Source organism: Xenopus laevis, chromosome 5S, assembly GCF_017654675.1.
Source record: "Xenopus laevis strain J_2021 chromosome 5S, Xenopus_laevis_v10.1, whole genome shotgun sequence".
Taxonomy (NCBI): Eukaryota; Metazoa; Chordata; class Amphibia; order Anura; family Pipidae; genus Xenopus; species Xenopus laevis.
Window position 1 is genome coordinate 12,824,815 of NC_054380.1, and position 18,044 is coordinate 12,842,858.

Sequence of the window (18,044 nt, forward strand, 5' to 3'; positions counted from 1 at the left end):
CCCAAGAAGGGTCTATAGGGCGGGGAGAGTGGTTTGTCCAATGGCTGATGTATTCATCATTAGGGGAGTAGTATGTGGCAGGGTTGGGAAGGTACACGGGGAAGGAGTCTTCTTGTGATGTTTCCAGTGGTCCCAGATACCTCCGTCCAACCCTCTTCAGCTGCATTGTGATTGGGATCAGTTGACAGGAAGAAACGTCACAACTTCTCTGGGGCCCTTAGGTGTTCCTGCCATGCCCTGGGTCCTCTGAACCCCCAGCATAAATCTCTGCTCCTTTGTACCTGGTGACTGGAAGTGATGTCAAGTCATCTCTGGCACATAATACACTAACCACACTGGCTTTTGAACAGAATGGTTCTTCTTGCTCCTTCCAGTACTTTCTTTGTGTATCCGATGCTGATCACATCTCCTTCACATTGAGGTTAGTTTAAAGGACATGTAAACCTTCCCCACAAAAATTTAATCATTGAACAACCTCTTTGAAATCTTTAGATAAGGTTAACAGTAAGGCTGCAGCATCCCCTTAATCACTTAGAAATCCTTCTCCTCCTCTAACCCCCTCTGCCCCCTCCCTCAGGAATTTGCTTTGGCTGTTTACTTATGAGCATGCTCAGTTCTTCTCAGACTACTAAACACACCCTCCAGTCTAACAGCCAATGAAGAGATAGCATTGCTGGTTCCCATAGAAACTCTAGCTGTCTGATCCTATTTTTTTCTCCTAACCACCTCTCCTGAGCTCAGCTTAACCATTACAGTGCTCAACCCCAGCAGAACTTTTTTATCAAAGTATGTTGTGCCTGTGTAACCTACCTATTCTGCATTGCATGAACTTTACATCCTACATGTCTCAATGTTACTGGTGATGTGTCAGAGGGAAAGCTATTTGTTTTAGGAAAATGTGATGTCACTGGCAAATAGAGGAGTATATGCAGTAGAAGTAATGTGGCTTGGTTGGGGACGATACGCCCAACTTATATACATGGTAGAAAAATGTAGGCTTTACATGTCATTTAAACCAAATGTTGAGAGCACAGGAGTGAGAACCCAGAGCTCATCAAAGGCAAAGGTTCCCTATTGCCCTATTTTAGGATTCAATATTGAGGCAAAAGACACAGATTGCAATACCAAACACTGATGCAGTTGGCCTTTTATTGGAGGAACTCAAACTACATTTTATACATTTCTAGTGTTACTGTTTCTTTAATTCATCCCTGGGCCCCCTATAGCCTATATGAAGCCTATCACCTCAAGGCAACAAACTGAATACAGAATAACAACAAAACAACAGATGGAGACTTGCATAGATATTTATTCAATCATCAGTTATCCACTCTAATGCCACCAAACAGCCCCCCACCATCATGCATGGATTTGCATTCATTTAAATGGAGAATATTCCCGATGAATATTGGGGGGGCTTTTAAAGGCTAAACACAATTATCACTTAAAATGTCCATAACCTGTTAAAATTGCATATTTCTTGCTTTGTATAAAATATTCCTTGAATAGAACATTTTATATGTAAAGAACATTGATGCTTTGTGCATTTGCCTTTAAACATGAGTAGAGGCCGCCATATTGTTAAGGACATGGGTGGGGCTTTCTTCTTAAACTGCTCCCTGCAAGTGTGTATAATAGACTATACCCTCATACTCGACTGGAGCAATATGGCAATGTTCTGTGCATATAAGTTAAATCCACACTTTGTACACCGTTAAATTAAATATACTTTCATAAGATCGGTTCTCAGCCTCGGTCCCACCAGGTTAGTGATTCACAAGGCATCTTTTCTCATGCATCTCTGTACGATATATAAAGGCAAAATCCTCCCCCTGTGGATTTATAAATCATCCCTCTTTATATTAAATGCACATATTTATATATATATATTTCCTAAATAAAAATTTCTATAGTGCACTGTGGTCCCAAAGCTCTGCTCATTACATTGTGTGCATTTACATTCCCTGAATAAAAATATCCAACCAGCAGTCTTTGTAACCAGTCGCAAGCTCAAGGCATTCTGGGTAAAGGCCATTCATGGATCTCACAGTATACTTCTGCAGCACAAGCACCTGGAACTATAGGACTCCTAGCAATTCACTGCCAGGGATGCTGGGAAATGCAGGTAAGTGACAGCCAGAAAACCCATTAATCTTACATACTTTAAATAGGGCGACAGCATGTGATTATCTGCAAAACACTGGGGTCCTAGTTCGCCTGGGAAAGCTTTCCCACAAGAATATTAGGGGTCAGATTTATCAAGGGTCGAATTTCGACCATCGAATTGAAATACTTCGAATATCGGAGTCTAAGTTTTTCGTCGAATTTGGGTATCCTGTGGTCGAAGTAAAATCGTTCGATCGAACGATTAAATCCTTCGAATCGAACGATTTCACCGGTCGATCTAACAATTCGAACGATTTCACCGGTTGATCGAACGATTTTTCTTCGACTTCCAAAAACTTAGAAAAATGCTCTAGAAGGTCCCCATAGGCTAACATAGCACTTCGGCAGGTTTAATTGGGCGAAGTATTGAAATCAAAGTTTTTTTTAAAGAGACAGTACTTCGATTATCGAATGGTCGAATATTCGAACGATTTTACTTTGAATTGAATTTGGTCGAAGTATCCAAAAAATTACTTCGAATTTGAATTTTTTTACTTCGAAAATTCCCTCGAATTCACTTCGACCCTTGATAAATCTGCCTGATTTATCAAGGGTCGAAGTGAATTCGAGGGAATTTTCGAAGTAAAAAAATTCAAATTCGAAGTAATTTTTTGCACACAATGTAATGAGCAGAGCTTTGGGACCACAGTGCACTATAGAAATTTCAGGCAGATTTATCAAGGGTCGAAGTGAATTCGAGGGAATTTTCGAAGTAAAAAAATTCAAATTCGAAGTAATTTTTTGGATACTTCGACTTTCGAATTCAATTCAAAGTAAAATCGTTCGAATATTCGACCATTCGATAATCGAAGTACTGTCTCTTTAAAAAAAACTTTGATTTCAATACTTCGAGAAGTCACTAAAGAGATCAATGACTATATAAAGGCACAAGGCTGAGTTTTACAGATCTGGAAATTTATAGGACAGGATATTAAGGATATTAGTTCTGCAACCTTATAAAGGTGCCACCTGAGTTATACAGGGAACTCTGAGTATCACTCATGTATTATAAGGGATAATGAACCCTCTACTTTAAATAATAAGGATATTAAAAGTCACTTAGGGGTTCTGTGACCATATAAAGGCACAAGACTGCAGGCTGAATTATACAGGGAACTCTGAGTATCACTCATGTATGTTAAGGGCCAATGTACCCCCTACTGTAAATTATAAGGATATTAGAAGTCACGGAGGGGTTGTTCTGTGACCATATAAAGGCACAAGGCTGCAGGCTGAGTTATACAGGGAACTCTGAGTATCACTCATGTATTATAAGGGATAATGAACCCTCTACTTTAAATAATAAGGATATCAAAAGTCACTTAGGGGTTCTGTGACCATATAAAGGCACAAGGCTGCAGGCTAAGTTATACAGGGAACTCTGAGTATCACTCGTGTATGTTAAGGGCCAATATACCCCCTACTGTAAATGATAAGGATATTAGAAGTCACTGACGGGTTCTGTGACCATATAAAGGCACAAGGCTGCAGGCTGAGTTATACAGGGAACTCTGAGTATCACTCATGCATTATAAGGGACAATGTACCCCCTACTGTAAATTATAAGGATAACAGATGGAATGGTAACTTGACCTCCATTGTGCTTCTATTTTAAAATAGGGGTTATCATGCTTGTTACTACAGGAGTTTCTATGGCTTAGGTGACAAAGCAAAGCTTCGATGACATTATTGAGCACCTTCAATCAGGATCTTTGTTCAGCATATTTATAGCTTCTGCCTATTAGTATAAGAATTTCTTTATGGAAACCTAATAGGATGTCCCTCATACAGAGAGGGGGTATTTTTTTGGATTTCATTTTTTCAGATAAGGCACCAGATTCCCAATAATAACATATTTCAGAAATGTTTATCATCAGTCGGGTATTTCCTTGATGGGCAGTGGTTCTCGGCCTCCTCGGTGTGATATCGGTGCCTCAGATCACAGTCAGGGAAAGCCACTGAGAATAAAAGGAATCCTTACATTAAAGGGGTCATTGCATTTTAAGGGATTCTACTCTGGCTTATTAAGCAACACTTTGTGCAGTATAACTGGCTGAGTTACAGTAACAAAGTGGTCGGACAGACTTAAAGGAACAATTCAGTGTAAAAAGAAAAACTGGATAAATAGCCTGGGAAAAATAAAAAAATGTTTCTAATATAGTTAGTTAGCCAAAAATGTAATGTATAAAGGCTGGAGTGACTGGAAGTGTAACATAATAGCCAGAACACTACTTCCTGCTTTTCAGCTCTCTAACTCTGAGTTAGTCAGCGACTTTAAGGGGAGCCACATGGGACATAACTGTTAAGTGAGTTTGCAATTGATCCTCAGTATTCAGCTCAGGTTCAAAATCAACAGTTTTGACCCATGAGCCCCCCCTCAAGTCATTGATTGGTTACTGTCTAGTAACCAATCAGTGGAAACCAAGAGAGCTGAAAAGCAGGAAGTAGTGTTCTGGCTATTATGTTACACATCCAGTCACTCCAGCCTTTATACATTACATTTTTGGCTAACTAACTATATTAGATAATTTTTTTATTTTCCACAGCGTATTTACCCGGTTTTTATTTTTACATTGAACAATTCCTTTAAGGCTTCACATAGAATAACAAAGGGTAATCAGAGCTTGCAGGTAATGTCCCTTCACTTTATTTTACCTTATCCAGCTCACCCCAACATTGCAAGGGTGTACCCCTTGGTCAGCCGTGGTGTGAAAAACAAAAGAACTAAGACATGTTTATAATTTACACTACGCCAAGAGGACATCTCTTACATACTTGACCCTGGTGTTGTCATATATGATAGAAAAGGAATCTGGATGGCTTGATAGATAGGCCTCCCAGCTGTAATGTGGCTACGGGACGCCTCGGTAGTTCTGTTATTCAAACTATTTATTTTTAGAAAATGATGAGTGAAGTGGCGACTTGTGTCATAGCCCATAGAAGGAAGTCCCATACATTATATTCAGGAGACCACAGTGTGCTACAGACAATACTCACAGTGTCCATCTTGAGAGGCACAACTCCAGTCTTCTCAGTGTCCAGCTGACTGAAGATCTCTGCAGAAAGATAACAATGACTGAATAAAGCTGGCCATGGATGCAAAGATCTGATCTTCAAATGGGTTGGTGATCCTTTCCTCATGCAAATGCTCCCCCTTTTATTTTTTCAAAAGTCCACCCCTTAGTGCCTACTCAAAATTATCAGTCGGACCCTTGGGCAGGTGTCCTGGGGCCCAATGCTAAAACCAGGTGTTGTCTGAGCACAGAACGGCTTAACATATCCTTTATAAAGGGATTCTGTCATGATTTTTATGATGTAGTTTTAATTTCTAAATTACACTGTTTACACTGCAAATAATTCACTCTACAATATAAAATTTAATTCCTGAACCAGCAAGTGTATTTTTTTAGTTGTAATATTGGTGTGTAGGTGCATCTCGGGTCATTTTGCCTGGTCATGTGCTTTCAGAAAGAGCCAGCACTTTAGGATGGAACTGCTTTCTGGCAGGCTGTTGTTTCTCCTACTCAATGTAACTGAATGTGTCTCAGTAGGACCTGGATTTTACTATTGAGTGTTGTTCTTAGATCTACCAGGCAGCTGTTATCTTGTGTTAGGGAGCTGCTATCTGGTTACCTTCCCATTGTTCTATTTTTAGGCTTCTGGGCGGAACGGGAGGGGGGCAGTAAAGAGTGACTGAAGTTTATCAGAGCACAAGTCACATGACTGGGGGCAGCTGGGAAACTGACAATATGTCTAGCCCATGTCAGATTTCAAAATTAAATATAAAATAATCTGTTTGTTCTTTTGAGAAGCAGATTTCAGTGCAGAAGTCTGCTGGAGCAGCACTATTAACTGATGCATTTTGGAAAAAAAATGTTTTTCCCATGACAGTATCCCTTTAAATTTTTAAACTGTTGCCCACTTTCTCTTTAACAGTGGAGAGATGAACAGCAACCCTGGTGTTTGATGAGACTACAGCTTTGGGGTGGTTCCTGGGCTACTCACTGAACATAATCTCCAGGCGCAGGAGGCATCTCACAAAGTTATCAAAGTCAATGGTCTGGCCGTCATCTGCGAAGCGAGCCACCAGCAGATTGTTAATCGTGTCGTTCACCTTAAACCCTGAGGTTGGAAGGAGAATGCTTAAGTCAAACTTTCATTATAACCATGGAGCTAATACTTTCAGTGTTATCAGTTACAGGTTTTATCACTACAGGTTTCTCCATGCAAACATAAAGGCTGGGGTTTCACCTACTGGAGTAAGAGGCTGCAAAGTATGGTGCTTATAACAGGTCACACACAGCCCATTATGGAGCAAAACACAGCGAATTTTCTGCTGTCACAAGGCCTAGGCCAGACAAGGTGGATTTCAGCCTAAAGAGAAACACCTGCACCTAGAAACATCGCCTCCACTCAGGTACAGGCAGACTGCAGGCCAAGACCTTCTGGTCCTAGTCTTAAAGGGCATGTAAAGGCAAAAAAATAAAATACAATTTTTACTTTCTTTAATTAAAAAGAAACCTATCTCCAATATACTTCAATTAAAAAATGTGTACCGTTTTTATAAGAAACCTGACTGTTTGCAGTGAAATTCTCCCTTCATTTACTGCTGTGGATAGGAATTGTCAGATGGTCCCTAACTGTTCTGCAGGGAAACAATCATACTTATGAACAGCAGGGGGAGCCCCCGCCTTACTTCCCAGCCATGCAGAACTCAAGCAGCTTTGTTTATGACGATTCCTAAGCAGCCCAGACCACACTGAGCATGTGCACAGTCTTGGTCTTGCAAAGATGTTTAACAAAGTTACAAGATGGTGACCCCCTGTGGCCAACTTTGAAAGTATAAATTATTAGTTTGATTAGGCTTGTGGTGCAGTAAGTTCATGTTTATATTTAGTATACAAAATACAGCATTTCTAGCCTTATTCTATTTTAGACTTTACATGCCCTTTAAAGTACTTGAGAATCAGGCTGATGGTAACTTACCAGCAAGTCTCCCCATTTGTTGGGATATTATAAACAACAGTATCCTCCATGCTTGCTATGTGCAACTGCCTGAAGGTATGCCAGTTGTAAACTAAAATCCAGTAAGTAACTTTTTTTATGTTAAATCTTAACATTTATAAATCATGCAGCAAATGACTGTGAAAGGTAAATTTAAATTCTGACCTGCAGCTTCCAGGGCTCCCCGCATCTCATATGAATTAATGGTGCCTGAGCGGTCCCTATCCACACTGCTGTATATTTTCTGTAAGAGAGAGACAGACAGTATATGAGGAGGGGGTTCATCTTCATTGCACAGAGAACCACCCATTTCACTGAATAAGTAATGCGTTTAATGACAATTCTTTTTAACCTATATTTATATAGCACTGACATATTCTGCAGTGCTTTACATCATTTTCATTAGTCCCTCCCCAGTGGAGCTTACAGTCTAACTGTAAAATTCATTATGGTCAGTATTATCAGGAGCCAATTAACCTTACTGTATGTTTTTGGGAGGAAAACCATGCAGACAAAAGGACATGCAAACTCCTTGCAGATAGTGTCCTGGCTGGAATCAAACCCAGGACTGGGTTTCTAGGTTCAATTCCAATCAGGGGATTTTGTATGTTCTATGTGTGCTTCCATGCAAGAGGAGAGTAAGGTACTTACAGTAATATATATATACCCTCTCTTCATGTAAGGAAAACAAGATAGGAACCTTCTTTTACATATGTAATAAGTGATTCCTCATCTATATCTTGTCTATTCTATGACTCACAGACTAGTTATTAAATGCTACCTTGGCAGAATGTTTTATTTGGGGCAATTGGGCTATGCATCCACTCTGTACAATGACATTGAGGGCAGGACCTACCTGGTACTTCAGTATTTTTGTCCAGAGGATATTGAACTCCTTAAGGCCAAGTTTCCGTGAACCATCAGACTGGGAAAGGGTAAAAGGAAATAAACAAACAGGCCATGCAACAGTAACACCACTAAAATATACTTGTCCCCACAGCAAAATATATTTCTATGACCACCTGCCAAGAACCCAAGGAATATAATTATTATTACTTTATATATTTATTTTATATATATATTATTATTATTATTATTTTGCATATGTAAATTAAAATTACATAAGAGACTTGGGCCCCAAGCAGCCAAGACACGTGTTTCCATTCTCTTATGCCCCTAAATATAAATTCAGAATATTACATTGGTTACTTCATAGCCCAAACCAACAGCTTTGTCTCATACCAGTAGAGATATAGTAGGGCAATATGATTAATTTAGCCTTAATGCCATGGTGCACAAAGAGTCTGGTTAAAAGAATTTTAAAAGGCAATATTCTGGGATCCCATTGAATCTCAGAGAAGCAAATCTGCCAACGTCTCAAAATAAACACAAAGATAAAGTCCCTACACCCCTCTGCAAGAGATAAAAACTGGCAACAATCAGATATTGGCATTGCCCTGTGGCAGCATTATAGGAAACTGGCTGAAACTTTAATTCACTTTCTTCAAAATCTTTTATCTCCCGTCAGTCACGGCCATTTTCAGGCAGCAGTGCAGTAAATAAGTCTTTCAGACAATGGCTAATTAATCTGGAGTGACTGAGTGTAAATTTATAGTTCCTGCCATAAAGCAAGACAGGACTGCTGTATTACGCCAGAAAGGAAGTAGAGATCCCGCCACGGTGCACACCACCCTTTAATTTCCCCACAATAACAGTGTTTGACTATAAGGCAGCACAAGGATACATCCAGCAGGTCAACAATGGTCCTACAGGTCTCCATGCTGAAGCCATCGGATTTTATGTCTTCTCCTGAAAGGACACAGCAGGCAGTAGGTCATTAAATGAAGGTTTAATATGGGGCCCTTTCAGGTGTCAAAAAGTATACAATCTTACAACTGACTGATGGACATATTTAATGTAGGACGGGGCCACACAGGCAACTTATTTTGACTCACTGTCGTCTGTACATGGGACTGGCAGTATCAGGCATCTGTGTCTGGGCAGAATGTTGTATTCTCAAGACTAGAGTGCTGTATTCTCAAGACTAGAGCGCTGTTTTCTCAAGACTAGAGCAATGTATTCTCAAGACTAAAGCGCTGTCTTCTCAAGACTAGAGCGCTGAATTCTTAAGACTAGAGCGCTGTATTCTCAAGACTAGAGTGATGTATTCTCAAGACTAGAGCGCTGTATTCTCAAGACTAGAGTGATGTATTCTCAAGACTAGAGCGCTGTATTCTCAAGACTAGAGAGATGTATTCTCATGACTAGACTGATGTATTCTCAAGACTAGAGTGCTGTATTCTCAAGACTAGAGTGTTGTATTCTCAAGACTAGAGAGCTGTATTCTCAAGACTAGAGCTCTGTATTCTCAAGACTAGAGCGCTGTATTCTCAAGACTAGAGCGATGTATTCTCAAGACTAGAGCGCTGTATTCTCAAGACTAGAGCGATGTATTCTCAAGACTAGAGCTGCCCAAATGCACACACTCAACTGCCTACAGAACAATGGTTGCTGCTTGTTGTTCCCTATTTTTTATTTGCTCTCCTTGAGATCCTATAGAAGATCTGCCAGCTAATACTTATAATAAAATATCAGTTCCGACTACTGAGTAGAGACTTACTTTTTGATATGACTTTCTGCAGGATGTTAAAGAGTTCATGCGGAGAGATCTCTTTGTCCTGGGAGAGCAAAGAAACACAAATCAGGATTTTAGGTTACAGGCAGACAGGGAACATAGAGGGAGACAGTGGACAGACTACGGCCCTGAGCTGGCTGCCACATTAAAGGCAACATATTCCAAATGTACGATCCATGTTGTATCATGTTAATGATCATTAAACAAGAATACCGCAGCTTATTAAAGTGGTGAAGTGTCGTAGGGCGCAAGCGCCACCTCCAAAGGATCCAGCAACTTATTTGGAGCCAACATCAATGATCCATAAATGATAACAGGATGCAGAATCGTCCTATGACCACTAGATGGCCTCGGAAGACTGGCTGAACTGAAGCACGCAACACAGCAGCTCCAAGGAATAAATACAATACAGTGGCTTCCAAGGAATAAATACAATACAGTGGCTTCCAAACTGTGAGGGTGGTCTCCCTAGGTGAATGGCAGTTTGGGAAGATTATTTGCTCACTATAAGCTCAGGTTTGCCCTGACCCTTGTAGGATGTCAAAAGGTGCTTGAAATTAATGGGGTGGTTCACCTTTTAGTATGTTATAGAATGCCCAGTTCTAAGCAACTTTTCAATTGGTCGATTATTTATTATTATTTTTTTAATTATTTGCCTTTTTCTTCTCTTTCCAGCTTTCAATGGGGGATGGGTGCCACTGACCCCAACTAAAAACAAATGCTCTGTAAAGTTACATATTTATAGTTATTGCTACTTTTTATTGCTCATCTTTCTATTAAGGCCTCTCTTATTCATATCTCAGTCTGTTGTCCGTATCAATGCATGGTTGCTAGAGTCATTTGGATCTTAGCAACCAGACTGCCAAAACTGCAAACTGGAGAGCTGCTGAATAAAAATCTAAATAACTCAAAAAGTAATGCTGTACTGTCTAAGGAAACCAATATGGCAGCTCTACCCATTTGTTATATGAAAACAGGGAATGTGCTGTGCAAATAGGGCTGCAAAATTGGAAGGAGACAAATCTTTCCCATATATACAGTATATAGGATACATTTGATCCATGCTTGAAATAATTTAAAGGGATACTGTCATGGGAAAAACATTTTTTTTTTTCAAAATGAATCAGTTAATAATGCTGCTCCAGTAGAATTCTGCACTGAAATCTATTTCTCAAAAGAGCAAACAGATTTTTTTTATATTCAATTTTGAAATCTGACATGGGGCTAGACATTTTGTCAATTTCCCAGCTGCCCCAAGTCATGTGACTTGTGCTCTGATAAACTTCAATCACTCTTTACTGCTGTACTGCAAGTTGGAGTGATATCACCCCCTCCCTTCCCCCCCCCCCCAGCAGCCAAACAAAAGAACAATGGGAAGGTAACCAGATAACAGCTCCCTAACACAAGATAACAGCTGCCTGGTAGATCTAAGAACAACACTCAATAGTAAAAACCCATGTCCCACTGAGACACATTCAGTTACATTAAGAAGGAAAAACAGCAGCCTGCCAGAAAGCATTTCTCTCCTAAAGTGCAGGCACAAGTCACATGACTTGGGGCAGCTGGGAAATTGACAAAATGTCTAGCCCCATGTCAGATTTCAAAATTGAATATAAAAAAATCTGTTTGCTCTTTTGAGAAATGGATTTCAGTGCAGAATTCTGCTGGAGTAGCACTATTAACTGATGTGTTTTGAAAAAAACATTTTTTCCGATGACAGGATCCCTTTAAACCAACATATCGGACCGTCCCGGAGAGAGATGTTATTGTTCTGAGCACTGACTGGAAGCCCCATTTGTTCCGTCCCTGTCGTGTGTCTAAGAATATCTCACAGAGCCTGAGACTTCCCAAAGGGATTGAGCAATAAAAGAAAGTGAGTAGTAGATACAGGGCACAAAGAAACAGAGGCAGTGAAATACCTGGCCAGATATATCTAAATATGACACATTTGTATTATGTTGCAATGAGGAATCATCTGAAATTATTTGGTTCTCTGTTTTTTTTTTTCTGCCACCGTAAATGAGCCTTGTTGGCGTTAAAGGGGATCTGCAGCCATAATCATTTTTTTTTGCATTATGAAAGAAAGTGCATTATGCTGCCAATACTTGTTGTACAAGTTCCTTGGAGATAATTACATCCTGTGGCCTTGGAGATACTGATGTTTAAGTGCTTAATGGGCTGGCTAAATATAGAGTTTTCAGCGTCCTACTGATTTATTTAAACAGCAACAATCCCCAGAATTGATGTACTTAGGGATCTGACTCCCATAGAGCTACAGCAGCACATGCTCAGCGGGTAAATGCAGCAACCTTAAGCCTCGATACACACAAAGGGGCAAATTCACTAGGCGCCGAAGCGCCGAACGCTAGCGTTACTTCGCTAGCGTTGGGCATTTTCGTTACTGCGCAAATTCACTAACGAACGCTGGCGTAGATTCGCTAGTGTTACTTCGTACCCTTACGCCTGGCGAATTATCGCTACGGACGTAACTACGCAAATTCACTAACGCGCGCAGTGTACTGAATGCTACCTTTTACGCTAGACTTCCTTCACCACCTCAGACCAGCGCAATAGAGTAGATAGGGATTGCTTCAAAAAAAGTCAAAATTTTTTCTAAGTCCCAAAAAACGCTGGCGTGTTTTCTACATTACATCTACATTTGATGTTTTGAAGGTTTTCTAGGCATTTGTAGTGCTGATACGTATTCCTCCATTGAAATTTGAATTTGGCGCCATATGCAAATTAACCATCGCCAGCGTAACCGCTTCGCTTAGCAAATCAACGCTAGCGCAACTTTGCAACCTTACGCTACCCCTGAGCGCAACTTCAGATTTTAGTGAATTTGCGAAGCGCTGGCGAAACTACACCTGGCGAAGTGTGGCGAAGTGCGGCGAAGTGCGGCGAAGTTACGCCTGGCGCAACTACGAATCTTAGTGAATTTGCCCCATAGTGTTCTTATTTGCTTTATTCCATGTCAAATGCAAGTAAAGTCACCCATGTGTGTATGAAGTCGGATGCTTTTATATGCCAATCAAATAAAATAAATGCCTGGGGTCATCCTGCCTCCATTGCCACTGGCGATAAATGAAATATAGCAGTGCATATACATTCCCTTAGCTGTGCAGTTGAAGGGGTGGTTCACCTTTAAGGTAACATTTATAATGTTATTGAACGGCCAATGCTAAGCAACTTTTCAATTGGTTTCCATTGTTTATTTTTTATAGTTTTATAGTTATTTGACTTTTTCTTCTGACTCTTTGCAGCTTTCAAATGGGCTTCGCTGACCCCTACTAAAAAACAAATGCTCTGTAAGGCTACAAATGTATTGTTATTGTTACTTTTTATTACTGATCCTTCTATCCAGGCCTCTCCTATTCATATTCCAGTCTCTTATATAAATCAATGGTTGCTAGGGTAACTTGGACCCTAGTTACCAGATTGGTTAAGATGCAAATTGAAGAGCTGCTGAATAAAAAGCTAAATAACTCAAAAACCTTCAATAATAAAAAATGAAAACCAATTGCAAATTGTCTCAGAATATCCCTCTCTACATCATACTACATCATCCTATCTCAAAGGTGAACAACCCCTGTAATTAAAGCCCATGGCATAAGGAGCATATTTCATCCCAAGGAGAATGGCTCAGTTGTGGCCTTCACTTTAAAGGACCAGTGACATCAAAAACATTTTTTTAAACATTTCGTTAGTATACATCAGAAAAAAAAAATTCCGGACAAATGAAACTTTAAAATCGCAGTCTTTATTAAGAAATAACTTGCAGAAACTCTGCTTGTGTTCCTCTTCAGAAAGTGATTGGGCGATCCATTGTGCAGAGCTCGATTTCTCCTTCCTGCCTACCTTATATGAGAAAGCCAGGGAAGAGAAATCGAGTGCCACACGATGGATCGTCTCCTTTTCTGAAGAGGAGCGTAAGTAGAGTTTCGGTAAGTTATATCTTAATACAGACTGCGATTTTAAAGTTTAATTTATCTTGGTGTTTCTTCGTATACTAATGAATTTTTTTAAAACATTTTTTGATGTCACTGATCCTTTAATAGACTCTGGCTGCCCATACAATACAGCAGGACTTTTATCGGTACCGCCAAGACTGGAGCCGAGGCTTTGCAAAGGGGGAGCAAAGGGGTTCAGAACAGCATAAAGAGAATGAAAAGGAAATGTAAAGTAATGAAATGCCACACAGGATATGAATGTCAAACCATGAGATGCGTCCTACCTCCGACGACTGCGCGTCATTCAATGAAATGGGAAAAATGGAGGCTGATTAGTAATGACCGCAATTTACACAAACGGAAGAAGAACTGACCACAATCTCTGCATTTATAAACAACAAAATGGGAAATCCTCCCCCGAAAAATGCTCTACATTATAGAAAACAAAGTGTAGTGCGTATAAGAACTCATTGGGTTTATATGAGAGCATAAGATGGGCAATAGATATCTGTGTTAATATTCAAAATGCCCAGCCGGTGCTTATAATGGAATCATAAACCCTCAAAACAAATGAATGTAACATTGCTTAGAGCTATTTTTTTCTAGTTTTCCAGATATTAGTAGTTTGTACAATGATAATATCATAGATTTGCAACAGCAGCGCCACCTGCTTTTCATTTTGGCTATCTGGACATTGTCAGAAGTAAATTGTGAAAAGATGCTCTGCTTAGTACTGACCAGAAAAACATTACATGAAGCAAATCACTGTCCAGTCATCCAAAATTACCAGCAGGTGGCGCTGCTGCTTCAAATTCATAATGTGAACCATGTAAAAACTGCTAATATCTTGAAAATTGAGAAAAAATGAATGTAAATTGCAAAAGACTTCAGAGGCGAGCTTTTTTTTGGCAATTTTACATTCATTTGTGTTCAAGGGTTAACATTCGTGTTAATATCCATGATAATAATCCATATTTTCTTTATTTTACCATTATAAAGCAACAATGGATAATTTTTTCGTTTTAACCTTACAATCTCCCACTCTCACCTCCCACAATCAGGGGAGAGAATATAAAAAAGAGACAATGAGCTCTGTATAAACAAGCATTTCCCCCAATTGCTGCCTGTATTCCAGGCTTACGGATAAGGAGGTTTTCTATAAACACACACTGTAAGTGGGAAGGATCATTCTATTCACTACATTTCCATCACAATATTTCTCCAAAGTACCAAGGAAGCAGGACCAATTTAAAAAAATAAAGAGGGCTTTCACTGTTTTCACTTTTCTATAGTATTTAGTTCACAAATATATATATATATAGTATATTAACTATATATATTTATTCATGTATTTTTAATAAGAACACTTTATCTGGCTGGTGCTGAACCTGGTGTACAGGTTTGGGATCCGTTATCTGGAAACCCATTATTCAGAAAGCTCCAAATTACTGAAAGGCCATCTTCCATTAACCCCATTTTATCCAAATAATCCACATTTTTAAAAATGATTTCTCTGTAAATAAATAATACTGTACCTAATACTGTAAATAAAACTGTACCTTGTACTATATCCTAATTAAGATATAATTAATACTTATTGGAAGAAAAAGAATTGCCTATTGGGTTTGTTTAATGTTTACATGATTTTCTAGTAGACTTAAGGTATGAAGATCCAAAGTATGGAGAGATCCTTTAACTGGAAAACTCCAGGCCCTGAGCATTCTGGGTAACAGGTCCCATACCTGTATATTGAAGTATTTTGTGGCAATCAATAATTTGTGAGTGCGGAACAAGTTAAAGGACCTGTACCAACAACTTAAAATAGTTGATATACATTTCTATACCATATCTGTCTATTGTCAGCAAATGAACTGTAAAGTGAGCCCTGATCCAAGTGGTCAAAATGACCTCCTGCCACCACTTCCAATTATATTTTAATTGTTTATCTAGCCAAGTGACTAACTAGTAAGCTGTGAGTAAAAGCAGCAAGTGATATAAATATTTAGGCGTCAGTAAGTACAAAGCGAGGGAGTAAATATTTGAAGTCGGCAGTTAGTGAATATGAAATGGTTAGTGAGTGTTGGTGAGCTCAGTCAGGCTCCGGCTATTGAGAGCAGTCACTGCTTATAACGTCTAATTACAGGCTAGTGAGCCAAGCTACTTTTTAGTGAGTATAAAAATGGGCACAATGAGTGCAATGAACTCACATTTCCAGCCAGCGCCAGGAACATCCTTTTGAAGGTGGGATCAATGGCATCTTCATTAACCTCCTGAAAAAGACATCAAGGGAGTGAGAGGGGTATTAGCAGGGTAGTCAATGCATCAGGGACACAGGGGTGGAAATCAGATATATTGGGAGCCTGTCAATGCTTTCTCTGATCCCCACTTTAATAAGAATGCACCATCTGATTTAGCACTAGAGGACTCGTTCCCAATGGCATCTACTTGTGAGACCAGGTACCAGGTGTGGTGAGCGTAGCTGGAGGTAAGGCTAAAATGTGTATGCTGTGCTCATATGCTTAAATTGATGCCAAGGAATCTGGTCCACATTTAAGAAATATCCAAAAATTCCTGCCTGACTCCAAGAAGAACTTGGACCAATCCCAGGAATAACTTTGTACTTAGAGCTGTTTCCAGTAACCTTGTATGTTCTCACTTGGGAAATAGCCATGCAACATTTTCTTGTTGCTTTTTCTAATGTATCTGCCAGTGCAGGGAGAGAATCCCCAAACTTCCCAAACGTAACAAATACTTTTGTTCCTTTAGATGCAACCTCCTCTCTCCTTATTTAACTTTCATACCAGCTTGTAATTGAAGGACAAGGAAAGTCTAATACACAGGCTGAAACCACTAACCATAAGATTTTATTGAGGGCTCCTCAATGACATGAAACGATATAGATTTTTGGGCAGCAGAAGCTTCTTTGCGAAAATAGTGCTGACTAGTGGATTCTGAAATACCCATAGAGGTTCAAGCAGACCAGGGCCACGATTTAGCACAGTTTTATCTAGCAGGGAACCAGAGCATGAGCTGAAATAAACCATCTAGAGGGAGTTTTCCATTATAAGGGGCCGATTCACTAACTTCGAGTGAACGATTCGAAGTAAAAAAAACTTCGAATTTCAACGTTTTTTTTGGGCTACTTCGACCATCGAATGGGCTACTTCGACCTTCAACTACGACTATGACTTTGAATCGAAGGATTCGTAGTAAAAATCGTTTGACTATTCGACCATTCGATAGTCAAAGTACTGTCTCTTTAAAAAAACTTCGACCCCCTAGTTCGCCATCTAAAAGCTACCGAAGTCAATGTTAGCCTATGGGGAAGGTCCCCATAGGCTTGGCTAACTTTTTTTGATTGAAGGATATTCCTTCGATCGTTGGATTAAAATCCTTCGAATCGTTCGATCGAAGGAATTATCCTTCGATCGCTCGATCGAACTATCTGCGCTAAATCCTTCGACTTCGATATTCGAAGTCGAAGGATTTTAATTCCTAGTCGAATATCGAGGGTTAATTAACCCTCGATATTCGACCCTTAGTGAATCGGCCCCCTCGTGTCATCATTGAGCATTGGTTTGGCACAGGCTTTCTCAGGAAAGAAATGCAGTGGTGGTGATGCGGGTCCGCAGGCTAGGTAATTATAGAGCATGCCCACGAACAGCGCATCAGCCATATTGATGACAAGAAAACATGGCGGCTGCTACAGTGCGGCAGAAACATTTCTGAAACACCAAACTGGTGTAGGAGGCACAATTGAAGGAAAGTAAATCAGCGACTGGGTACAGCAAACGGGTATGTATATTATGGGGTAACTATTAGATGAATGACAAAATGACAAATGACATCACCTCATCAATGTCAGCCTTGATTTCATCATCAGGAACTCTGAAAACAACAGAAACAAATAAATCAGATTAGAAGGAAAAGCCGAAAGGTAAAGTGCAAGAGACTAATAATAATATTTGTCATATATAAACATATGATAATAATATATAAAAAGCAAAAACTATTAATACCATGTTAAAAAGGTGTTATGACCAAGGATGCACACCATATATTTCTATATGACTAATAAACTGTTTAAACCAAGTGAACCGGTGACGGAAGTAAGAAGAACCAACCTGAGAATTGCTGAAGTGATGCGAACTGCATTACATAGTGAATAAAGTACCCCCTCTTGTAAAATATAAGGATATTATAAGTTACCGAGGAGTTTCATGACCATATAAAAGTACGAGGCCGAAGGCCGAGTGTTTTTATACAGGTCATGGAACTCCGAGGTAACT

At 39.6% G+C, this 18,044-nt stretch overlaps 1 protein-coding gene across 2 annotated transcripts in view; it reads right to left on the bottom strand.

Moving 5' to 3' along the window:
- Positions 1 to 3,991: 3,991 nt before the first annotated feature.
- capn2.S (calpain 2 S homeolog) overlaps positions 3,992 to 18,044 on the bottom strand; it is a 33,107-nt gene continuing 19,054 nt past the window's right edge. For both annotated transcript variants that reach the window (XM_018264960.2, XM_018264959.2), the window contains 9 exons: positions 17,607 to 17,643; positions 15,963 to 16,025; positions 9,791 to 9,848; positions 8,915 to 8,979; positions 8,027 to 8,095; positions 7,336 to 7,414; positions 6,172 to 6,288; positions 5,164 to 5,222; positions 3,992 to 4,124 (listed from right to left, as the gene is read on the bottom strand). In XM_018264960.2, the coding sequence (XP_018120449.1) occupies positions 4,101 to 4,124; positions 5,164 to 5,222; positions 6,172 to 6,288; positions 7,336 to 7,414; positions 8,027 to 8,095; positions 8,915 to 8,979; positions 9,791 to 9,848; positions 15,963 to 16,025; positions 17,607 to 17,643 (571 nt within the window). In that variant the 3' untranslated portion in view covers positions 3,992 to 4,100. The remainder of the gene's footprint in view (positions 4,125 to 5,163; positions 5,223 to 6,171; positions 6,289 to 7,335; positions 7,415 to 8,026; positions 8,096 to 8,914; positions 8,980 to 9,790; positions 9,849 to 15,962; positions 16,026 to 17,606; positions 17,644 to 18,044) is intronic.